This window comes from Pelodiscus sinensis, chromosome 3 (assembly GCF_052426305.1).
Source record: "Pelodiscus sinensis isolate ZL-2025 chromosome 3, ASM5242630v1, whole genome shotgun sequence".
NCBI classification, from domain to species: Eukaryota; Metazoa; Chordata; order Testudines; family Trionychidae; genus Pelodiscus; species Pelodiscus sinensis.
Window position 1 is genome coordinate 61936785 of NC_143054.1, and position 26061 is coordinate 61962845.

Consider the following 26061-nt stretch of genomic DNA (forward strand, 5'->3'; position numbering starts at 1 on the left):
CTCTTGAATACCCCTACAGGTATTCATACTACTGGTTGAGAAACACTGGCTTAGAGCAGTGTTTTTCAACTTTTTTTTTTTAAATAAAGTACCCCATTTAAAAAATTATAAGTATCCCCAATGCACCCACCCCTCCCCCAGATTCAGGCATCCCCAGCACCCCTGCTCCAACCTAATGCCCCTTCTGCCCCAGAACACTCCCACCCCCCACTCTAATCCAATGCCCATCTTCCAGAGCCAGGCACCCCCAGCTTCCCTGCCCTAGCCCAATCCCTTTCCCCTTTCCGCAGAGCCAGGAAGGATAACCCTACCTTTAAAGTGGCTGCTCCTGCTGCTTGGCCCTGCCTCGGAGGCTTGATTGCACAGGGAGCACGAGGCCCGACAGCACTCGTATAATGTAGAAAGCTGCTACCTTATAAGAATGTGCTACTAGTAGCTTTTCTTATCTGCACAATTGTAAAGAAATGCTTCTATAGGAAACAGCTACCAGAAGTAGCACAATCCTACAGGGAGCATTTCCATACAGACCAGGCTCGCCGCTCTGCTCCCACCCCAGCCCGGCACCTCCCTAGCATAACGCCCAGGGGCAACTGCCCCCCGACCCTCCCCCTCGCTACGCCTCTGCCTAGTGTGGCGCCCAAGGGCAATTCCCCCCTCCCCCGCTATGCCTCTGTGCCAGGAGCCCGGAACATCCAGCTGCATCCTCCTCCCAGCCTGGTCCCGGACTTGGGGGACCCGGCGTCACATGGGCACTCCAGAAGCCCAGAGCACCCCAGCAGTTACTCTGAGGCCCATTTGGGAAATGCTGCCCTATCCAATGAAATCTGGACATGCTTGCAGAGATGATGAACTCAAGTTTCAGCAGTATCAATTTGCTGGATGACTACAGGCTGGAATTCATCCATTAGCACTGAAATGTTAGCAAGAGAGACAGGCCATGCTGTGTTTGGTAGTAACAAACAGAAATAAGAGATTAAAGGTAAAGCTTATACTGAAACAGCAGACAGTCGGGGTGAAAATGGTAGAAATCTACTCCAAATAAATAAAAAGAACTGATATGTGTAGGCATTTATGAACATCAGTCTGCTACAGAGGATAATACTATTTCCTACCAGAGAGATGTCAAAATCAGTAATACAATAAACCTGCTTTAAAACTATGTTTGGAAGATTTCATCCAACTGCACGCTGGATTTTTTTTATGAAATAACCTCTTAAAAATCCTCATCTGGGATTTTACTTCATTTAATTTCACTGCTTTATTTTAAAACAAATTTGGTATGCCCAAACCCTGGCAAGGCATTAGGGTTGCCAGGTGTCTGGTATTGAACCGGACAGTTTGGTATTTTTGCCTCTTGTCCAGTAAAAAAAATTCAGAAAATATCGGACACCTAAAATGTCCAGTACTTTCTGATTTTTTCTCCAGCCAGCAGGCGAAAATCCCAGGCTGTCCGGCTCAATACGGAGGCAGCCTGGCAACCCTAGTGCTTACCAGGGAGCTGTCTGGCCCGGCATAGGGAAGCAAGATAGCAGGTGGCTGCCTGCAGCCTGTTAGGGTCAAAAAGCTTCATCACGCGCTTCTTAAAGGGGCCACACTTTTTTTTTTTTTGGCTTAACAATTATCGGGTCCTTCCCCCCCCCCCTTCGGTATTTTTTCTGAAACCATCTGGCAACCTATAAGGCATTCATTTCTGCCTTACATCTGGAGTTCAAAGGACAACAAGCTGGAGCTAAAAGGACAGTGTCCTAGCAAATACATTCTTCTTTAATTCTCCATTCCTACAAAAACAGCAATAGAAAACAGCATATAAGAGATGTGTGAAAGGAGCATCAAAGTCAAAAGTCAAGAACAGGAAGTATAGCAGCCCTAGGCAGTGCTCAGCACCTCCTGGGGCTTCGGTGGTGATTTAACCAGGAAGCCCCAGACCTTTTTGAATCACCGGACCCCAGGGCAACTGGCTCCTTTACTCCTCTCCATCATCGGGCTTGGGATGAAAAGAAACAATTAATTATACAGGAAAATACAGTCTTCTGCTAGAGCTTGGGGAAGGGTCCTATCTACCATCTACCACCAGTACCATCTGGTTCCTGTTACTGGTGTCTCAAGAAGTATCCAAGTCCTTCTTTTGGCAGTGGTAGCAGTATTTTCCATCACCCATTCCCCTCAGCCTCTGAAATGGTCTTAAAATTCAGGATGCGCTATAATGTAATTCTTTTAGAGCAGTTGCTAGTGCTTACCTACTCAAAGTACATTTACTGGGAAAAAACTTTTCTCCGTGATTTCTGCTACACTCCATCAAGTCCTGTTCAACTCCTAAAACACAATGTATTGTCTGAGAAGGAACTGTGCTTTGCATGGCTAAACACAGAAAAGTTTTTGTGTTTAATAAGGGCTTAGATAAATAATCTTAAATCCCAGTGGATCTCGTTAAAGTAACATCATAAAATTTTTACACTTGCATATGAGTTCAGGGGGGAAAATGTCTACCTAGCAGTTTGAATTCATGCTGCCTAATGCAGCCTTAGGGAAGTGATTGTTAAAATTCATGTGGCTACTATAAATGCATTTCAAATAGTTAGACAATTATAATAAATCATTGCAGAAGCTAATAATAGATTATTTGTGAACAATGTAGTGCATTTTAAATACACAAAATACAAAACCAAAGTTTAAATAATATTAAAGCTGATCACAAGTTGATTGTGCAAACCACAAGCACATAGTTCACACCCTTGGGGCATTTAAATGCCAATCGTTTTATAGTACAATGGATCTGTATGTAGCTTCCTCCCACTCTGTATATTTTACATCTCCAGTAGACTTCCGATAATCCGGAACCTATGGGACCTAGGTGGTGCCGGATTATCAGATATGCCGGACTATCAGGAGGTACTATAAGCAGGTTATATATATACTGTATACATTATATACTGTATATAAAGTGTTCTTAACCCTTTTTATTGTACATACTGTATACAGTATACTGTAATGTTTTAGTTTTTTTAAGCCTTTTTTACCCTTTTTGCTCAGTTCAGCTGCTGCCGCTGTTACCTTGAGACTCATTTTTTGCCGAAGCTCACTCACTAGGCTCTTGCCATTTTGATGCCGGACTATCAGGAGTGCCAGACTATTGGATGCCGGACTATTGGAGTTTTACTATATTTAGAATGGTCCTTATATGCATCTCAGCCCGCTATAATACCTGAACTTCCTGATGGAGCCCAGAAGATCTCTGCATTCTCGTCCCCCCCATTTTACACCCTGTGTCATTTTTACCCTCCTCCTAGCAGAGGACTTGAAGAAACTCCTTATAGATTGGGATGACTCCCACATTACAGGCAACACACTATTTTATGCTGTAACAACAAAGCGCACATAAGAACAGCCATACTGAGTCAGACCAAACATCCATTTAGCCCAGTACCTTGTCTTCCAACAGTGGTCAATGCCAGGTGCTCCAGAGGGAATGAACAGAACAGGTAATCATTGAGTGATCCATCCCCTGTCCCGCATTCCCAGCTTCTGACAAACATTGGCTAGGGATATCATTCTTGCCCTCCAGGAACTTATCTAGTTCTTTTTTGAACCTATTATAGTCTTGGCCTTCACAACATCCCCTGTGATGGAAGTCAACCTGTGGAACGTGTGTTGTGCAAAAAATACTTCCTTTTGTTTATTTTTAACCTGCTGCCTATTAATTTCATTTGGCAACCCCTATTTCTTGTGTTATGGAAATGGGTAAATAACTTTTCCTTATGTACTTTCTCCATACCGGTAATGATTTTACAGACCTGTAACATATTACCTCATTAGTCATTTCTTTTTCAAACTGAAAAGTCTCAGTTTCATTTATCTCTTCATATAGCAGCAAATGTATCTTTTTCGAGATGAGGGAATTACATCTGCACTCAGTATTCAAGAGGCAATCCTCTGTCTTTCTTAATGATTCCCAACATTCTGTTTGCTTTTTTGACTTCTGCAACTCATTGAGTGGATGTTTTCAGAGAACTATCCACAATCACTTCAAAATGTTTCTTAAGCGGTAACAACTAATTTAGACCCCATCATTTTATACTTACAGTTGGGATTATGTTTTCCCAATACTTTACAATTACTTTGCATTTATCAACATTACATTTCATCTGCCATTTTGTTGCACAGTTACCTAATTTTTAGAGATTGTTTTGAAGCTCTTTTCAGCCTGTGGTGTACTTAGCTATTGTGAGCAATTTTATATCATCTGCAAATTTTACCCAACTCACTAATTGCCCCTTTCTCCAGATCATCTATGAATATGTTGAATAATATTGGTCCAGTAGAGACCCTTGAGGGACTCTACTAGTTACCTACCTCTATTCTGAAAACTGACCATTTCTTCCTACCCTTCATTTCCTATCTTTTAACTAACTACCAGTCCATGAGAGAACCTTCCCTCTTAACCCATGACAGCTTGCTTTACCGAGGGACCCTCTCAAAAGCTTTCTGGAAATGCAAATACACTGTATCTACTGGATCCCCTTTGTCCACATCCTTGCTGACCCCCTCAAAGAATTGTAGTAGATTGAGGAGACATGATTTCCCTGTACAAAAACCATGTGGACCTTTCCCCCAACAAATTTTGTTCATCTATCTATGTCTGACAATTCTGTTCTTTACTATTGTTTTAACCAACTTGACCAGTGCTGTGGTTAGACTTACCGACTTATAAAAATTGGCGTCACATTAGCTATTCTTGTCATTTAGAACAAAAGTTAGTACAGTAAACTTCCGATAATCCGGCACCTTTAGGATCCAGGGGGTGCCAGATTATCAGATATGCCGGATTATCGGAAGGGGGGGCTATGAGGGGTCTAGGGTGGTGTGGGGGGGATGCCACCCCAGACATCTCATAGCCCCCCCTTCCGATAGTCCGGCTCTGCCCCAGGCGTCCCCGATTCAGCCGCTGCTGGTCAGTTTCAGCAGCAGCTGAATCGGGACGCCTACGGCAGAGCAGCTGGGGTGCTACTGGGTTGGTCCAGTAGCGCCACCCTTTGGCGCTGCGAGATCAACCCGGCAGCACCCCCGTTGCTCTCGGGGACGCCTGGAGCAGAGCAGCTGGGGTGCTGCCGGGTTGGTCCCGCAGCGCCAACGGGCGGCGCTACCGGACCAACCCGGCAACACCCGAGCTGCTCTGCCCCAGGCGTCCCCAAGTCAGCCGCTGCTGAAACTGACCAGCGGCTGACTCCGGGAAGCCCAGGGCAGAGCAGCTCTGCCTCGGGCTTCCCGGAGTCAGCCACTGGTCAGTTTCAGTGGTGGCTAAATCGGGGACAGCTGGGGTGCTGCCGGGTTGGTCCCGCAGCGCCGAAGGGCAGCGCTACGGGACTTACCCAGCAGCACTCCAGCTGCTCTGCCCCCAGCTTCTCCGATTCAGCCGCTGGTCAGTTTCAGCAGCGGCTGAATCGGGGAAGCCGGGGGCAGAGCAGCTCCAATGGTCCGGCTGCCCGGAGCACTTCCGGGTTCCATATGGTGCCGGACCATCAGATGCCGGACCAATGGAGTTTTACTGTAGTTCTGCAATTTCACATTCAAGTTCCTTCATAACTCTTGGGTAAATGCCATCTAATCCAAGTGACTTATTCCTGTTTAGTTTTAAAAATTGTTCTAAAATGTCATCTAAATCCACCTTAACCTGGAACAATTCTGCAGATTTGTCACCTAACAAGAATGGCCCATATTCAGCAATCTCCCTCATATCCTCAGCTGCGAAGACCGTTACAAGGAATGCAGTTTCTCTACAATGGACTTATCTTTGCATGCTCCTTGAGTATCTCAATCATCCAGTGGCCTCACTGTTTTTTTAGCAGGCTTCCTGTTTGGTTACTTTAACATTTTTTTTGCCATTACTTTTTAAGGTTTTGGGTAGCTGTTCTTCAAACACACAGATGTCCTTCAAACATACACACATACATATATAAAAGGTACGTTTTAGTAAAGATAACGTATTAGTATCACGCTGTTACACACAGAGCTGTGGTAGAGCTCCCTCTGGATAACACTCACCAGGTTCTTCTATTTGGAGCCCTCCTCACTGGGCACCTTGTGCTTTTAGCCCCCTGGGTCTGAACAGACCCCAGGCACGGCCCTGAATTGGTTCTCTAAGCATACTCGCAGAGGACAGATCCTCTGTCCCACATCTCCTCCAATTCAACTACCTTGCCCCTGGAACCAAAGCTGACCCCAGACTCATCTTTAGCTTTAACATGTTCTCTCTCAGACCTCTAGCCATATGGGCTTTCTGGCTCTACAGTTTACCTCATCAGGGATGCATGATAGTCACACACACACACACACACACACACACACACACACACACAGACCAGACCTCCCACATGATTCTAAACTAAATTCTTCTTAACAGAGATAGCATGAGAAATGAAGAGAGGTAGACAAAACCATACCTGTATACACCTCCCGGACTGAGGTGCCTGACTACTCTGGAGAATTCTTTGGTCTTGGGCAGAGTCCTCTGAGGAGTCTATGTTCCCTGAAAAAGCATCCTTAAGGTTTAACAACCCACCTCTGATCCTGGTTATTTTTGTAAAAGGAAGCTATTCTTAAATTATTAACAAGTATCTTAACATGGACATTTCAGGTTTAAGTACTGGTACAACTTCAATAAGGCAAAATTAAACAAATGACTAGATGAAGACTCAGGACACATCCTGGTCCTACTACTCTATGCAGGAGCCTTGATTCATACTGTCTCAGATGAAAGGTAGGAATGATAACTGATTAATCTTGTAGCGTGCTGAAATCTGCCTGGTTCCACCAACTTTATTCTCTGCAGTGTCTGAGTTTTCCCTGAATACCTCCTCCTCAATCGGCTTTATTAAGGAAATCTGATTACAGTAGATCAGAGTACAGTTGTCCATCGCTATATAAAATCTCCACTCCTCTCCCTTTTGGCTACTGTGCTAGAAATAGCCTCTCCAGTGGCAACTCCACATCAACTTTAGCACCTGGAAGAACTGATTCCTTCCTTCCTTCCTTCAGGATTCTCCCCCGAACACACACATCCACAAAGACAGTCAATTCTGTACCAAATGCTTATGCTGGGTATTGGGTCTGTGGATTTTTGCTTAAGCTATACAGGAAACTTCAATAAATCACTTGTTCACTAAGGATGCGTCTAGACTACAGGGTTGTTTTTTCCCTCAGAAAAACTGCCATTTTTCCGAAAAAATTGTACTTACGTTCACACTGCTATTGCATTTTTTCGAAAGAAAATCAAAAGAATGCAGGGGTTTTTCCGACATTTGTAATCCTCATTCTATGAGGAAGAACGCCTTTTCCGAAAGAGCTTTCGGAAAGAGGCGTGTGTGGATGCAGAAAGAGGAGGTTTTTTTGAAAGAAGAGGAAAGAGGAAAAAGCACAGGTATCCTGGTAGCAACTCTGTCCATAGTAATCACAGCTTAAATGCAAGATAGTGTCCATTCAGTGTGGACGCTTTCTTTCGAAAAAGCAGATTGCTTTTGCTGTGCGGATGCTCTTTTTTGAAATAAGTTTTTTCAGAAGATCACTTCCGGAAAAGCTTCTTTTGAAAGAAGCCTGCAGTCTAGACGTACCCTAAGGTTGCACCTACACAGCTCGTCTTAACTCGAAATAAGCTACGCAAATTGAGCTTCATCAGTGGCGTAGCTTATTTTGAAATAGCTTACTTCAAAATTGGGAGCATCTATATGGCACTTATTTCAAAATAGAGCACTCTTCCTCCGACTTCCCTCTTCATTCAATGAGGGTTACAGGAGTCAGAGTAAGAAATCCTCCAGCTTGACAGTATTTCAACATTATTTCAAAATAACTGCCTGCTGTGTAGACACAGACTAATAACGTTAGTTATTTCAAAATAATATTGCTAGGTAGCAATATTACCTCTAACAAAATAAGCTCTTTTTACTAGAAAATGCCAGAAAACTCTTTTTACTAGAAAACTCTAAGACCTGATTTTCTTTAAGACCATTCTTCAGATATTTAGTTCCAAGGCCAAATATTATGTATCCTGGATGAATGTGACTTTGCAAGTAAACAAACAACATCATCAAACAACATCAGCATATCCACTCAAAAAACAACTTCTCAAATAAGCTGTGATCAGACTGAAGTTGTACAGCAGCAGCCGCCATTCTCCCAATTCCCCCTTTTGCCTTATTGATTATAGAAATTAAATGCAAACTAAAATTAATGACCTAAGTCATTTTTCCAATAGAAGTAACATTAGTTTATGCAGCCTCTGGGGGTGGAATGCAATAGAAATAATAAATGCTGATTACTTTAGCAGTGGGCAGTATTTGGGGGCTGTGTAAATCAGAAATTGAGCTTTGAATAGTTCAGTCAGCAATCTGCCTAACAGATTTACGTAACCTGTGCGAACCCACAGAACTGACACTTTCTTAAGAAAGACTCCATTTTTGCTATTTAAAAAGTAAATCAATGTAACAGAAAACTGCAACGCTCTCTGGTAACTTTTTAAAAATCAAACTTTAAACTTTATTGAAAAAATTGGATAGTTTGCAATTCAAAATATTTGACCTACACTTATGGCAACTGATTTAATTTTGTGTAAAATTTTGCATAATAAAAGATGGCATTTTTTTGGAAAATGTTCAATTATATAGATATACATTTTGATCAGATCTACTTGATGTGATATTTGTGTGTGGTTGCGTTTTTTTTTTTGCTCAACAAAAAATCTTGGGGGGGGGGGATATAGGGCCCTGCCAAAACGGTTCGAATTGGGCCCCGCACTCCCTAAAGCTGGCACTGCTCCCAGCCACTCCCCTTGCCTGGCTTCTCCATGCAACCACAAGCTCCCAGAGCTGATCACGGCCCCGCCTCTCAGCTGGGAGCCTCTGGTTGCATGCAGATGCCGGGTGGGGGCAGGGGGAGTGGCTGGGAGGCGGGGCGCAATTGGCCCTGGGAGCCCTCAGCTGATTGTGCCTGAGGAGTGACGCCTTGGGGAGGAGGAGAAGCCCTGTCCCTGCTCCTGAGCTCTGTTCAAGCACATTGTGGCGCCGTAGTCCAGGAGAGAAACCCGCAGGTGCTTTGTAGTTGTGTTTAGGCGCCTTCCACGGGCTCTCAGCCAAAACAGGGGAGGAATTTCTGCTTCTTCCCACTGGGACACGCAAAGACCTGGCTATGAGGGAAGTCACCTTCCTACCCATGGTCGCCACCCCCTCCCCCCCGCCATTGTGTTGCCCAGGGGTCTGCCTCTCTTTGGTTTGGGTAGCAGGCAGCTACTTTCCAGAGAAGGCTCTGCTGCCTCCCCCTTTGTTCCCAGCTTGGTGGCTCTTGATAGTAGCCACACAGGATGTGTGTTTGGTGTGGGTGGGTGGGTTTTTTTTTTTTTGCTCGACAAATTTTTAGCCCTTGTGTTTGGTAGTTTTTGGGACACCATCTGGCAACCCTAGCGGGCAGGGTGCAGGGGGGAGGAATACCTTGCAGGAGTGGGAAGGAAGAGAATCACCCCCAGTCCCTTCCCTTCATGGGGTGCATTTAGGGAGGAAGGGGTGGCCACATATGGACGAGCCCCAGAACTCCTTCCCTGCAATAGGCTGGCTTCAGCAAGGAGCAGTGCCGTGTAGCCCTAGCTAGCCCTACACTGGCCCCAATGCCTCCTTAACAGTTAAGGAGGCATACAGGACCTGAGGGAAAGGCTGGGGGGGAGGGGGAGGAATCCCTTGCAAGAGGGGGCAGGAAGGGAAGCCCCCCCCCCCTTCCCTGCATGGGGTTAAGGTTGCCAGGTGTGCAGTTTTCACCTGGACAGTCCGGCAATTGCATCTTCTGTCCGGTAAAAAAACAAAAACAAAACAGAAAATACTGTATTTTCTGTTTTTCTTGCAGGCAAGTCCGGCAGGGACTTTTTTTTTTTTGCGCTCAACCAATTTTTTTCCCCGCCATGCTCAGTATTTTTTGTGAAAGTATCTGGCAACCCTAACTTCCTACTTCCTACCAGTTACCAATGATTATGTAGTTTTTTCTTCACCATATTTTCCATCCCGCTTTATACTTCTCATATCCTTAAATCTGATGCTCATGAAAAAGCTGTAACAGTACTCAACTTGGTGACATGAGAGGCAATCAAACTGTGTTTACTTACAATTAAAATGTTTCATTATAAAAATCTCTAAATTATATGGAGAAGGAAGAAAGAATGATAAGGAATATTATAAAGAAGAATTAATTGCATTTTTGTTCTACTGTACATAGATAAAAATCTCTCTGATAGGAAATCTTGGCAGCATGTGATATCTTTTTATAGTAATATTAGCATCTAATAAATGATTCAACAAAGTATCAGTCACATTATTTTTAGAATTATAATTAAAATGTATAGAGCATTTTATATTTTCAAAGCACAGTCCAAATAGTCACCGTATCCAGTGAATTATGAGTAATAATGTATTAATATCTCCTATTATACAGATTTAGATATAGGCATTTTCAAGAACATCTAATTGACTAAAGAATATAAGTCCTATTTTCAAAAATGACCTAGAACTTAGACTCCTAGACTCTATATAAAATCATGGCACAAAGCATCCTTCTCCAACAAGACTCTATGGCATTTTCTGATTCTCTTTTCATAGGCGGTAGGAAGAGATAATGACACTTCTTTCCTGTGTAATTTCAACAGACTTCTGTGCAACAGTAGCTCATAAAGGCCCTGTAAAGACTGTCTATGCTTAGAAGAGTTCACAATCTGAATAGATGAAACAGAAAGGAAGCCTCTATGCCTATTTCACAGAAAGAGGACTGACACACAAAGATGAAGTGGTTTTGCCTAAGTAATGAACTGTATCTCAATTCCTTAACCAGATCTTCCTTCTCTCTTACTTATCTTCCTCTTGTTTTTTTTCTTAAGACAAAGGAGGCTTTTAGCGAATCCTTTCACTTAATGTATTAGTTAAACAATACCTGTGTTTGTTTTTCCTTTCTCCATTAGAAACACAATATACTATTGTTCTGGTCAACTTTCATTAAAGCATATGCAATGAAAATTAAAATGAATGTAGTTTTTGGCAACTGTTCTACTGATAACTTACAGGGCTTTTATTCTCTCTCTCTTGATACACAAGATATTTCCTTGCCTAACTAATACTAATGATGGAAGAATATTCCCTGGAAAATGTAATACAGGATTTAGATTTTTGACAGTATTGTTTGGAGAAAAAAAAAGCACCATTAGATGAATGTGTTGAAAAAGACGTAATAAAAGTATTACAGTCCTTCCTGGTACTTGGGCATCTAACTGTGCCTTTGGAACAAGTGTCGTTCTAGCAGATCCATTAGTTCTTGCACTGGATTAGTGAATTAACTTGAAATCGTAAATTCAAATCTAGAGTTTTAAATAACAGCAACAAATCTGACATAGCTCTTGCCCTGAAGAGCTTTATCTTCTGATGAAACAAAAAAACAGGACTGTGTAGCACTTTAAAGACTAACAAGATGGTTTATTAGGTGATGAGCTTTCGTGGGCCAGACCCATTTCATCACCTAATAAACCATCTTGTTAAGTCTTTAAAGTGCTACACAGTCCTGTTTTTTGTTTCAGCTACACCAGATTAACACAGCTACATTTCTATCATCTTCTGATGAGTTTGTACAGTTTCAATACAAAGAGACCCAATCTCAGACTAACAACACTACAAATGACAAATAATTAGATACAATTAAATAAACAAATCTGTAGAGTTATTTTCAATTATTCTTAATTTTAAGCAATGTAGGGAAATAAGAAAAGTTCGTCTTCCTACCCCCTTCATTTTATTATTCAAGATTTGTGCTAAACGGTTTTTAAAAGCAAAAAACCAAATCAAACATCATGCAAAGGATTTTGATTACAGCTTGTTCAGGAGGCTTTTTGTTCATCTTATCTGCAAATCACTGAAGAAAACAGTTGAGGATGACTGATTCCCGGGTGCATAGCAGTCTACGGTTGCTTACAATAAGTCCTACAACCAATTACCAGGACACAGTTACCTGCTTTTACAGTGCTATAGAAGTGCAAATTATTAATCACTTGTCAGTTGAAAGCAAAATACTAATCAACTTAGAACAAAACCACAGGTCTCCAGACACACTTGAATGACTTGGAATACTAATAGTATAGCAAGTACCATATATTATGTAATGCTTTTCAGCAGAAGATGTCAAAGCACTAGCTAATTCATTGCAATTTGCTTCCATAGTCATATATACAGCCAATTCTCATGCCTTTCCTAGACACTCTAAGTAGGGAGAGACAGCAAAAAATGACTGGATAGGGAACATATTCGAGTGCCCTACAAGGGTCAAACAGCACCACATTCTAATAGCTGAGCCTGAGGAAGTCATACATTGCAAGCTACACAACTACTGAGTCAATCCACAAATGATGCTTAATTCCCTGCTTGGAGCAGTGTTTCTCAAAATGGTCTGTGGACGCACTCTGAGAAAGCTACTAACTGACTGCTTGTTTTTTTTTTTTTTTTTTACCATCTCCACAGCCACTGAGCCTCACAGGCTCCTATGGCTCCAGTTCGCTGTTTATAGCCAACGGGAGCCACAAGAAGTGGTGTGTGGCTCGGGCTGCTGCTTCCCCCCATGGTTGCAAATGGCGAACTGGAACCAATGGGTGCAAGGAGGCTCCATAGATGTGGAGCCGTTAAAATGAGCAGCCAATTAGCAGTTCTCAGGGTGGGTCTGTGGACCACTTTGAGAAACACTGCTCTAGAGAACACTCCGGGATACCACTTACATGGTTTTATGCTGTAGCACTTTCCATGGTATCCAACTAGTTCTGAAGCCGCAGCCACTATGAAAGATTTTTTATAATTCCTGATTTATGGACTGACGAAAACAGCTATGTTCTTCTTTTGTCTGTTAAAAATAGTTTAATTGGAGCTGTTAGAAGAAAAAATGACTTAAAGGAGAGGGAATCTGAAGTTCTCAGACAAGAGAAAGACAAATCAGTAAGATCATAGTAATATCCACTGAAAATCTGAGTAAGAAGAGATATTAAGAAACTGGTTAGATTTGTATGTTTTGTTTTTCTGTATGGTTTCTGACGGGTAGTTACATGCACATATACTAAGTTCTTCTGATTTCAATTTAGGAGAAAAACGATAGTAGCTATAAAAAAAGATAACATTCCTAAGTATGGAGCAGCTCAAACAAAAAAAACCACAGACACAACAACAACAACAAAAACCAGGGAAATCTTCAGACACCAGACCCATAAATGGACTGCGCTATTTAAAGTTACTGACATCACACATTTTAAAAAGATAACTAAAGCAAATGTTCTAATAGGGAAGATAAACTGGAACAATTGTTACTGTTGTTGCCCCTCGTCGTCTTTCTGCTCTTGATGTTTCTGGCAGCTGAGTCGATATGTCCTTTCAAGATCTCAGTCATGCCTAGCTAGCAGCTCCTGAGGATACATCTACACAGCGATCAATACATTTAATCAATAATGAAAAAGAAAATCCCCCAAAACTCTATGGCAGCAAGTCTCAAAGCAGCCAAAAATAGAAGTGCAAATGTTTGGGCTTGGGCTGAAGTCTAGGCTCCGAAACCTTCAGCGTGTTTCGGCACTCCGGCTCCAGCCTGAATGTCTATGCTGCTATTTTTAGCCCTGCAATGCAAACCTAAGTCAACTGACCCTAGCACTCAGTCTTACTGACACAGGTTATGTTCTTTGGTTCTCTGTGTAGACATATCCTGAATAACCCCAAAGATAAATGTAAATTAATCTTTACAAACAGACTTTCTACACCCAATCCACTAGAAAAGGAGAGACAATCACACACAGTCTTGGCAGTAAGACCTCAAAAAAAGTTCAAGAATGAAACCTTTGACAGAAAAGGAACTCTCTTTTTTTTAAAATTCTAACATTTCTCCTTGCCTCTGCTTCTCTAAATGATGTACAGGTTTGGTTTTTAAAATAGTTCATAACAGGATTTGGATATCAATATATCTGAACTGCAAGTGATCAGGTGTATATTTAGCCATTATCTATGCATTATGCCTAAGAAGATACATTTTCTCTATGATATGCAATAAAAAATGAAAACCTGTTGGAAATTCAAATCTTCACTACTTTCAAGTTTTAGTCTGCTTACACTTCAGATGAAATCTACTTGAGGTTATACTGTTCTATAACATAGATGTGTGGCCACTAAATAGCCTCTATGTCATATTAAGGATGTCAAGTAGCAAGTAAATGACTAATTGTGTACTTGATACAATTTGTATCAAGTACACAATTAGTTGATAAGGGGCCACTGCGGCTTTGCAGTTTAAATGTATTAAAATCCCCATGAGCAGGAAGTCCGGCTCATACTATATTTAAGCTGCAGAGGGAGTACGTCTGGGACCCAGCATGAGCTGGGACTGCTTCAGTCCTTGCTCGCGCTGGGTCCAGACCGCTGTGGCTCTGCCTTTCAAATGTAATAAGAGTTGGGCACCTCTTACTACATTTAAAGGGCAGAGCTTGCAGCACCTCTGCCTCCCCTGCTCCCCGAGACGGCTCCTGCTTCCCCTGCTTCTGATACAGAGGCAGCGGGGGCGGGGGGTTGGAGGGGGTTTGCACACACGAGTAGTCAACACGATTATTCTTTTACAACCCTACATCACATAGAGCAATATGTTTTCCCATACCTTTTCAATTAATAAATTTTAATTATCATTACATCATTCTCTAGGAAAAAGCTCTCTCCCCCACAAATAATCACATTTCACAATAACTGAACATTCTTTCTGTGAATTAGATGAAAGAGTATGTTCAAAATATTCAGTGTTTGAATTATTTTTATGTATAAGGGGGATGCAGACACAATACAATTGGCGGAAATTACTATGATATCTATCACAAATTCTCAGCAGTTGATGAGACGTTCATATTTTTCTTTTATAAAATATGATCACAAGATAGGATATTTTCCAGTATATTTTATAATACCTATATGATCCACCACTTTTTCTCAAGAGTACAAGGGAAAAAACAAACACAAACCACTATTCATATATGCTTTCTGCTCTACCATCATAGAGCCAATACGTGAAATACAAATTACTGAACAAATGCTATTCTGTCAGCTGTGCAAACACTGAAGTCACCAGTGAATGTAATATTCTAGCAACTTTATCCACCACCAGTTACAGGTTTTAATATAAAATGATGCTGTTAAAAGCATGACTGCAACCTTAACCAAATATTATGCTGGCAGTGTTTTTCCTATCATAATTGACACTTCAGATCCTGCTCAAGTCAAATGTTTTCTTTATGAAAACTCCAATAGACTAGGACACAACTAAGAAAAAAAACAAGTGTATAGCGTTCAGCTTGAACTTAAAAAAAGAATCCTACCATTAGATTTAAAACAAGTTACAATTTTACACCCATGCGCACACAACCTGTGAAATCATAAGTGAAAAGCACTTAGTTATAAAAAATAATTTTACATTACTAAATAATCTACTAATAATTTTACCATTTAGCAATAAGAATATGAAGTGGTATCTTTACTCATTTACATATGCTGTTTATGCATATGACATTCAGTGTGCTTGTCTACCCTAAGTACTTCAGGAAAAGCAAGTGGGATTGAAAATCTTATGGCTTAAAAATAGAGGACTTTAACAAACCATATGCATAGCAAGACATTGTTTCACAGTTAAGGGTAAACAATGAAGCTGCAACAGATGGATGAGAATTGCAACGTGCAAACTGGACTGGTCATGCCCCATGTTTGCATCAGAAGGCGAAGGATTGCAGCAGAGGTAGAAGTGTCACCACTGCCATTCCACAGGCATTCTCCTCAGAAGAGAGCAGCTTTAAATTCTGGACAGGTCATCACAAGAGTTGTGCAGGTGGAAGACTGATATTAAAGAGATGTGAAGAAATAACACAATGGCTACGTCTACACTGGCCCCTTTTCCGAAAGGGGCATGCTAATTTTAAATTTCGTAATAGGGAAATCCGCGGGGGATTTAAATATCCCCCGCGGGATTTAAATAAAGATGTCCGCCGCTTTTTTCCGGCTTGTAGAAAAGCCGGAAAAGAGCGTCTAGACTGGCCCGATCCTCCGGAATAGGGCTTTATTCCGGAGGATCAGGCCAGTCTAGACGCTCTTTTCCAGCTTTTCTACAAGCTGGAAAAAAGCGGCGGACATCTTTATTTAAATCCCGCGGGGGATATTTAAATCCCCCGCGGATTTCCCTATTACGAAATTTAAAATTAGCATGCCCCTTTCGGAAAAGGGGCCAGTGTAGACGTAGCCATTGTGTTTGTCTTGCCCTGATCAGCTTTTCCCACTTTATTGTCTCTACTAGCCACTTCTAGGACCCCAAATGTCGCAGCAGTTTGTGGGCACCTTGTACCGGTTTCTCTAGCCCAGGGGTGGGCAATAATTTTTGATGATGGGCCACTCCAAGATTTGGAAAGTGGTCAAGGGCTGCTCTCTTCCATATTAATGGTGCGAAGTCTGGGATGAAAGTTGGGTGCAGAAGGGACCTTGCAGTAAGGGATTGGGGTGCAGGAGAGAGTGTAGGGTTGGGAGGGGGGAGTTTGGGTGAAGAAGGTAGTTGTGACATGGGTTGGGGAACTAGGGTGCAGGGGTCTGGGTCATGACTTTGGGCAAGAGGGGGTTGTGACCTTGGATAAGGGACTAGGATGCAGGACGGGATGGAGGAGTTTGGGGTGTGACCTAGGGCAGTAGGGGGTTGTCACTTGGGGCAAGAGACTGGGGTGCAGGAGGAGGTACAGGGTTTGGGTTATGTCCTGGGGCACAGTGGTGTAGCGACGGGGGTGGGGAAGGCAGTTGTTCCTAAGCACCATACTAGGGGTGTGCCAATTTAGCTGCCAAAAGCTGTGTTAACTTTTTCATGATTATTTCCTATTTTGTATATATTCCAACAGTTGACTGTGAAAAGCTTTCAGCAAAACTTTCAAAAAATAAATAGGACGATAGTTATGTTATACTGAAAGTGTTGAAGTTATTCGGCAAGCATTGTACTACGATCTACTAACCAATCTACTAGCTGATCCCAGTATCCGTGGATATTAGTAGGTCAGTTAATAGATCCTAGTAGATCACTACCCTGATGATGTCTGGAGCAAGCTGGATGAAACGTTGGACTGAAAAATCATATACGCGTACAATACTGGAAGCAACATGACACAAGATTGACAACGGATGCGGAAGCTTACGGAAGAAACTTTAATTTTGTTCTTTTTTTTTTTAATTTACGTTCTTATTTTTGCTGACTTAGAAATAACATATACATAATAACAAATGATTGGGGGATGCAAATTTTGCCTTTGCCCCGGGCACATAACACTCTTGCTGTGTCACTGCTGGGACAGGGTATTGGGGGACAGAAGGAGGATACAGATTTCAGGTTCCGTGGGGTAGGGGGGGCAAAAGTCTGGGGTGCCAGAGGCTCTGGCTGGGAGTCTTATCTGCTGGACTCTCACCCAGAAGCCTTCTAAAGCGGACTCCCTGCTTGCCCTGCCCCCACACTGGCTGTAGGGGCCATGTGGTTTTTGAACAGCTATGAGCCTGAGGGGAGGGGGAAGGGTGCTTTGGAAGCAGTCGGTTGAGAACAGGCAGCTCCCATTGGTGGAAACCAGCCAATGGGATTGAGCTGGGGGCAGGATCCATGCATGAAGGCTCACAGTTGTTCAAACAGAACCTGGCAGCAGCTTCTCTCAGAAGCATCTTGGGGTGGAGGGTGTGGCAAGGCTCCCCACTGCGTCCACAGGCCGTATCCAGCAGCTTGGCATATTTTGCCAAGGCTGGTCTAGCCTGAGGTAGATTAATTTCTTGGAAGTCAATGTAGCTCAATTAATAATGCAACTCTGGCCCCTACATTTGCAAAGTAGGATGCAACAATTTAGAAACCAGACCCTCATTAGGCTAACATAAATAGAGAGGCTGAAACCACACACAACACTATGAAGATGTACCCTCCCTCCTCCTTAATCTAACGCATACCCAGCAAGCACATCAGAGAAACACTGCTCTCCTGGACTGTGAACCAAACCAAAACCAAAACTTAATAAAAGAGCTGATACTTACTCCTTATTCCTGTTTTTAATGCAGGGATGATAAAGAACTTTGACTGCATCCCATGTGCCTAAAGACTTGGAGTCAAGCCTCAAATTATCTTCAAACAATGTAAACACACTGCTGGATGCTGAATTTCCCATAGATTCCACCAATAAAGTGTCAGAATTTAAAAGCCACATCTGTGAATAGAAAATAGCTTATTTATAGAATACACTAGCAGCTTGACCTTGTTCTGTTACTCCAGAACTCCATAGCATACTCTCAAAGATGTCTCAGGCAGAGACAGGGAAAAAGGAGGCATATGTTATACACCAGTTAATTACAGGCAGTCCCTGAGTTACGCGGATCCGACTTATGTCGGATCCGCAGTTACGAATGGGGCCCAACTCCCTGGTCTCCAGCAGACCAGGGGGACGGGGCGCAAAGCCGCTGCCCGCATGCTCCGCGGCTTTGCTCTGCTTTGCTCCCAGTCTTCCTGGTCTGCAGGCCAGGGAGAAGGGGAGCAAAGCAGAGCAAAGCCGCGGAGCACGCGGGCAGCGGACAACCCAGACGCGTCTGGGCTGTCCGCTGCCTGCGTGTTCCGCGGCTTTGCTCCCCGTCCCCCTGGTCTGCAGCCACGGCGCGTCTGGGCTGTCCCGCTGCCCCCGTGCTCCACGGCTTTGCTCCGGACGCCTGTGGTACAGCAGCTGGGGCGCTGCCGGTTGGTCCCGTAGCGCCGCTCTGGGCGCTACTGGACCAACCCGGCAGCACCCCAGCTGCTCTGCCCCAGGCGTTCTGATTCAGCCACTGTTGTCAGTTTCAGCAGCGGCTGAATCAGGACGCCTGAGGCAGAGCAGCTTGGGTGCTGCTGGGATGGTCCAGTAGTGCCGAGGAGCGGCGGCGCTACTGGACCAACCCAGCAGCACCCCAGCTTCTCTGCCCCAGACGTCCCCAAGTCAGCCGCTTCTGAAACTGACCAGTGGCTGACTACAGGAAGCCCCTGCCCCGGGCTTCCTGGAATCAGCCACTGATCAGTTTCAGCAGCAGCTGACTTGGGGATGCCTGGGGTCCTTAAGTTGAATCTGTATGTAAGTCAGAACTGGCGTCCAGATTCAGCCGCTGTTGAAACTGATCAGTTTCAGCAGCGGCTGAATCTGGACGCCAGTTCTGACTTACATACAGATTCAACTTAAGAACAAACCTACAGTCCCTATCTTGTACGTAACCCGGGGACTGCCTGTATTCTAAAAGCCTAGCTCTAGGTAATACAAGTCTCTTAAGTGGGCTTCCTCATAACGGGAGCACATCATAGCTTTCCTCCAACTATTAGTTTGGCCTGCTATACTGTATTGGGGATAGGTAAGAGGAGATATGTTCAGCACTGGCTCTGTTCAGAGGTCACAGTCCCATCAATTTTGGTCCTCTCTGGGGAGAAGAAATGCAGGGAAATAATTCTGGTAGTGCTAGTTGAAGTTAAGAATTCAATGACATAATGGTAGTGGATAAGGCAGAACAATGAATTGCTACTCTGTTTGCTTTTTCAAAGACAGGATTAATTGTGATAAGGATTTAAGGGCTGTGAGGCTCCCATCCCAGGAGTCCTTTGACAAATCTGAGCTATTTCCAACATTTCCAGGAAGTGTGGTGCAGCCCTAATGTATCAGATGTAAGGCTCCAGAACACTTTTTAAATTTCCTCAGTCACAAAAATATTGTAAACAGACAAGACTACATACATCTGGGTAAACAGCATGTCTGAGTAAGTATTTTGGACTAACTGCCTAAGACTACAATGATCTTTTAGTCTAAAATAACTTCAAGTGGGTTCTTAAATTCCATTGTGATATGCCCAAAACTAAAAGGAAAAAAAAGCAACCAAGTGTTCTGCCTGAATATATGTGAGAATAATTAACTCCTTTTTCTCATTTCCTTTGCACACATAAGTAAACACATAATAACCAATGAGTAACGGTCAGGCATTCCTAAACAATTATAAGAAAATGCCTTACCAAGATGTAGATTTTTCCATCATGCCCTTGTATTCTGAACCTAAACGTACTTCTGGCAGAGGATAACTGCATGAGACATTGAGCTATAATGCTCTGTACAAACTGAGACCTGTTTTAAAATAAATAGTTAGTTTTTATTTATTTATTTTACAAAATTAGCCACTGATCTCCAATTAGCCCCAAGTAAACTCTAAATATATGGCGCCTGGGATTTTCCATGCTGTGAATTCTACTACAATCTAGCACAGAAATAATGCCCCCTAGACTTAAGTCACTATTGTGTGGAGAGAGACAAAGCTTCTCTCTTCACCCCCACCTTTCCAGTCTTTCCATAACACAAACAAGAACATTCTTTCTTTTCTGCAGAATGATAATTGCCATACTTGAACAGACCAATGGTCCACATGGTCAAATGTCCTGTATCTGACATCTAATCTCAAATGCTGCAGATAAAGGTCTACAAACTCAATATTGCACTTTATCCTGAAATACAATGTATGCATACAACACAATTACATACATATTAGAAATATCTTTTAGTTTGCAGAATAGAACAGTAATTGTTCACAGCAGGCTATATTTTATGGTTAACTCAACCTATGTAGCCTGAACTTTAAAATGGATTGATTGTCTGGGGAAAAAAATGAAAAATATCAGTATTAGATTAAATTAAAGGCTACAAAAAAGACAGGAAAAGTATGATTTAGATTGTCAGACGCCATCTTGCAATGAAAACATTGCCTAAATTTAGAAAAAACAACAAAGTTTTTATAATTAGTTACTTAAAGTCAAACAATTTAAAAGAGTTAAGTTTCCAACTACAAAGTTAATTTGGCTTTCCATAATACCATCTGTACTTCATGGTATACAGTTTACAATAAGCAGTAATATACAAAGCTGCACATTTAACTAGAAAAGAGATCACAAGACACAGCAGGTATGCTATATGGTTGAGTTAATAGTGTTTTTGCATTTCCTAACTTTTTTATTTTAATAGTGTAGACTTAATACTTCATTAGCATAATATAATTAAATACCAAAAAGTAGCTATCCAAAAAAAGTAATCATCACCACACAACATTATTCCAATAACCAAACTGAGTACATTATCTGATTTCTATACCTTGGTATCATGTCAAATTTTTTTCCAGGTGGCTGAATAATCATCTCAGTGAAATAATATTTTGTAATCCCTATAAATCAGACAAAAGGAAATTTTTAAACCAAACAGTACACTTATTTTCTTCAATGATATACGTACTGCATCCCCACATTCATAAATTCCTATATCAGCATCCAGTTAAATGGTGGAAGAGATGTCCACATTCCTGTTTGGACATTTAGAAGGAGGGTAACTGGTAAAGAAAACAGGCATGGTCAAAAAGAATACCTCCTAAAAGAACTAAAGAGATAATCACAAGATCAATATTTTGCCATCCGTATCGTTCCCTACTTAAGCATCCAGCACAATCATATCCCCGTGTACTGCATATCAATCCAGTGTAGGCAAGAGCCAAATCCCTGTAGTGATCATTTTTAAAACATTTTATGTATTGGATTGCTGATACTAATTGAAAACTCACATTATTGCTGCACCAACCTTGAACAAGAAACTAAAAACACTTAATGGACTGAAACCCATGCAACTTAATGTTAGTAGTTCAATATCCTTTACCAACCAATGATTCCCCAGTGAATCTCACACATAGCTCTAACAAGAGTAAACTCAAGGGACTAATTCTCTTCTTTCTTCAAAGAGAGGAAACAATATTTCTCTGTAACAAAGTTAGGTTAACTCAGGACACTGGCTCTTTCTGTATCGATATATACAAGACCTATTCAAGTACAGACATTTAAAAAAAAAATCAACTGCTTCAGCTTTCCAGGCTTAGCTGCTTCCTTCCAGGTTGTCTTCTTTTAAAATTTTGTAGGTATAAAAATATATACTTTATTTATAATATAAACACAATATGTATTTTACAAGATATTTCTGGGTTGCTAAGTAGGTGCATTTGAGTACCTAATTCTGTAAACAAACAAAGACAATATAATGTTCTAAATGGAGAGAGAGAAAAAAAGAATTTTTAATCACAATTGCATCAGATCTACTTTTGTACACAAGCATCTAGTACAATATGGTTACCTCCAGATACAAAAAACAAGTATACACAACTGTAGCATGAAGTATGAGTAGATATTGTAAATCTTGGGCTTCTTGGAGATAGGATTAGAAGCAGGGATGTAAAATCCTATTTAATTGGTTAAACAGTTAAACATAGTGCTAATACTACATTTAACAAATTAAAGAGGAGTGGATAGGGGCGTTCCAGAGGGGCTGGACCAGCTCCCACTCCTTCTGGGGTCAGGCTAGCGCAGCCCTCACCAAAGGCTGGAGCTGTTCCAGCCCAGCAGTTCCTGGCCCCCGTATGGCCTAATATAGAGCCTCATCACAGAATCTCATGAAGTAGTACACTTAGTGTAAATAGACTATATTTGAGACCCACTTATTCTAAATGTAATTCAGTGCTGACATTTTTTCCTTTTCTATATTTGTCATTCCATTGTAGAAAACAAAAAGCTTAGTGAAAACAAACAACAGGTTTGCCAAACACTCCTCAGGACACCAGGAGACGGGTCCAACAACATAGAAGGTAAAATTTTAAAGTAAATGCCGAGCACAGAAACTGAAAATAGAAAAAAAATTATTTTACATTTACTCAAGGCAGTTGCCATTGGATTTTTACTAGCAGTGAGAGAAGTTTGTTTGAACAAAAACAGAAGACTCACAGGACAATTAAAGCTGCATCACATTTAAGACAAATATATTTTACAAGGTAGAACAGAGCATGTAGATTGGAGTAGTTTAAACTTCTAGTTAAAACTAGTGTTCCTGCAGTGAACATGTCCAATAGGCAGTTATGCTCAAGTCTGCAGAGTACGGCCTTTAAAATCTATTATATATTTTGAAGAGTTTGTTTGTTTGTGGATTTGTTTGTGCAAAATAAAGTCATACTTCAGGATTAGCTACAACTACCAAATTTTGCATAAAGAATCCTGCCACTTAAATTAGCTGAACGAACTATGTTTTACATTGGAATATGCTGGGTGAAATATCTAAATAATTATTTTTGTTTTTCACTGGAAAAGAGTCATGACTAGTATGATCAGAGTTCATAAAAATATTTGCTAACAAAATTAAAATCAAGTCACCTATTCAACTGTCATTTTAGAGCAAACAAAATTTTTACTCTTACAAATCACAAAATAATTCAAATTAGTTACTGAAAGAGTAATGGAAGCTTTACGAGTTTCTGATACAAATTTACTTTGTATGGTAGTTATTCAATATAATGAATAATGTTTGAAGTTGAAATCCTATAAATTTAAAACTGTTCTTTTATTTCCCTTTTGCAAGCACATTAATACAAAAATTCTATTACATATATTTAATTTCTTGAATTTTCCTATAAGTGTAATCTATGCAAAATGACTTTTCTTAGTCAACAAAGGGCCTCAGCAGTTACTGTTTAATATATGCAAAGTAGAAAAAAATTAAAAAGAAACAAAACAAAAATAGCAGCAGTTAACACAAAAAAAATAAGAACAGTGTCTATACACACACACACACACACACACACACGAGAGATTAAAATGAACATTAAGTTTTTTGTATGGATGTAACATCTCTCACCCACATTTCTTATATGACAATTCCTTCTCTCCCATCCTTTTATCTGTCTTTGTCTTTATAGATTTTTAAACTCTTTAGGTCTGGGGTATCTTATCTATAGGTCTGTATAGCATTTTGCACATTTTATATTCTACTGCAATGTAAATAAATAATGCATACCACTCCCAGGCAATAATCTCAACTCAAATATTTATATATAAAAATTACAGATTTATAGATACCCATACCAGTATTAACAGAGTCAGGGCACACATTATGTATTCCTATTATATAATATGTTATTGCAACCATGCAGATAAATTAATCCTCAATACATTAAAAAGATCTTGCCAAATGTTAAGCGGTGAGATTTTATAGCCATCTTTTCTGTATTACCAGTATTCTACCACTAATTCTACCACTTTTCTGTATTAGTTTTAGTTAGGAAGGAGATTTTTGTTCAAAGAAATTATCCTTTGCATATGGTTTATAAAAAGTTTATTTTACCTTATTTTGTTTAGAAGAGCTATTTACAATGGACAAACTGCATAATAGAGCTTGTACACGAAACAAGTGGTTCCCAACCTGTGGCCCATGGATCCTTGGTGGTCTGCGACATTACTGCAGGGAATTTGTGGAAAGTTTTAAATGTAAGGATCAGGCACACCACGATGGGCCCAATCCTTCCCTCCCCTCCCCCCTTTACTTTCCTTTTTCTCTCTATTTTTCTTTCATTTTCTTTCTTTAATTTTCTCCCTCGGCGGGGGGGGGGGGGGGGGGGGGGGGGGAGGGGCGGGGGGAGTCAGTGAAATTTTAATAGACTGAAAAGGGGTCCATATGCTTGAACAGGTTGGGAACCACTACACTCAACAACATTTACTAAGGTACACAAAGCTTGCATTCCAAGATTAAATTGGAAATGTGTCCATGATACTGAGGAGACATCTTTTCAAAAATAAATCTAAACTGCTTGTGTTCATATTTTAATCTTTAAATATTATTTCAACTCAGATTTTCTCATATCACATCTTTAGGTGTAATTACAAACCCATTTTATAACTCAGCAAGTAGCATGAGTCAAACATAGCAAAATGAATGTATTCCTTTTATAAGTGCTAAAATACAGAGAACAATATGGCCAGATGCACTACATAAACAAGGATCAAAATAAGTTATTGGGGCCAATAAACTCATAGTTCTGACAGTATAAACAATCTCACCCTTTCAGAAGTGAAGGAAAAGAACCCACAGGAATCAACTCAGCATCCTATTGATAAATTATTTTTCTCCAGAACTTTTAACCTCTAATGTTTAGTGAGAGAGCCAGCCAAATATGGTTTTGTTTGTGTAATCCATACCTGATGATACCGTCTCTCCCAGCATTCTCTTGCAGCGCTTACAAATTACTGTGGTATTTTCCTTTGATTTCTGTAGGACAGAGAAATGCCATTTAAATGTCATTCAACTCTTCTAAATAAGAATGCATAATTTTAACACATTCTCCAGAGTGCACTTCTTTATTCTGCACTCCTTAGAATGCTTACATATATAGAGATGTGAGCTGTTTCATTCACTGAAGCCCTCTAAACTTTCTGAGTTACTTAGAAATTGTGTGTTTTATTTAAATCTTACAGTACATGCTACAAATTAAACCCAGTATTTATATTTAAATTGAATATTGCTTAAAAGATAACTGACAACACTTATAATTCAAGCAATTTCATTAGCAAGACTTTTGCATCTAGTATGTTTCATTTGGGGTATATATGCCGCAAATATATTTCACACAGGTATTTGTTTAGGCTTACAAGTCTGAAAAAGAACTTTCACCTTGAAAAAAATCATATTGAAGCCAGATTTATACCCACACAGAAAAGTAACACCTATTATAAAAAATTAGTTGAAAAAATGTGTTTTTTTAATTTATTATGACTTTAATAAAAGATGGTCACATTTTTCCACTGTTTCCAACTCTAATGAAGCGACACTTTTACTAAAGCCAGCTTGCCTCTCAACTTTAAAATCGTGTGATACAAGTCACCATAACGTATGACAAATGACCAAACGTATAATTTGTGTTGCTGCCTGCTGTACCATAAATGACAGATTATGTTGTTTTCTCACAAAACATTTTTAAAGAATGTTTTCCCATTGTGTGATGGAAATGTAATTATAATACAACCAAATCAAAAATCTTACCTATAGGAACAAAGAATATAGTGTGACAGGTCAGGCTAAAAGTTTAAATTAGAAGGGGAAGAGAAGCAGCTCTAGTAAACAGAAAGGGCCCTGGCTAATTAGGGGAGGGTTAT

At 40.9% G+C, this 26061-nt stretch overlaps 1 protein-coding gene across 4 annotated transcripts in view; it reads right to left on the minus strand.

Annotated features, from left to right (window-relative positions):
* Positions 1–26061, minus strand: part of UBE3D (ubiquitin protein ligase E3D) — a 106331-nt gene that overhangs the window by 62969 nt on the left and 17301 nt on the right. For 3 of the 4 annotated variants that reach the window (XM_014569944.3, XM_006115896.5, XM_075923815.2), the window contains exons 5-8: positions 25108–25177; positions 21203–21272; positions 20080–20188; positions 18102–18271 (exon numbers count right to left, since the gene is read on the minus strand). In XM_014569944.3, the coding sequence (XP_014425430.2) occupies positions 18102–18271; positions 20080–20188; positions 21203–21272; positions 25108–25177 (419 nt within the window). Of the gene's footprint in view, positions 1–6437; positions 6524–18101; positions 18272–20079; positions 20189–21202; positions 21273–25107; positions 25178–26061 lie in introns of all 4 variants that reach the window. The other variant, XM_014569946.4, reaches the window with a different exon arrangement.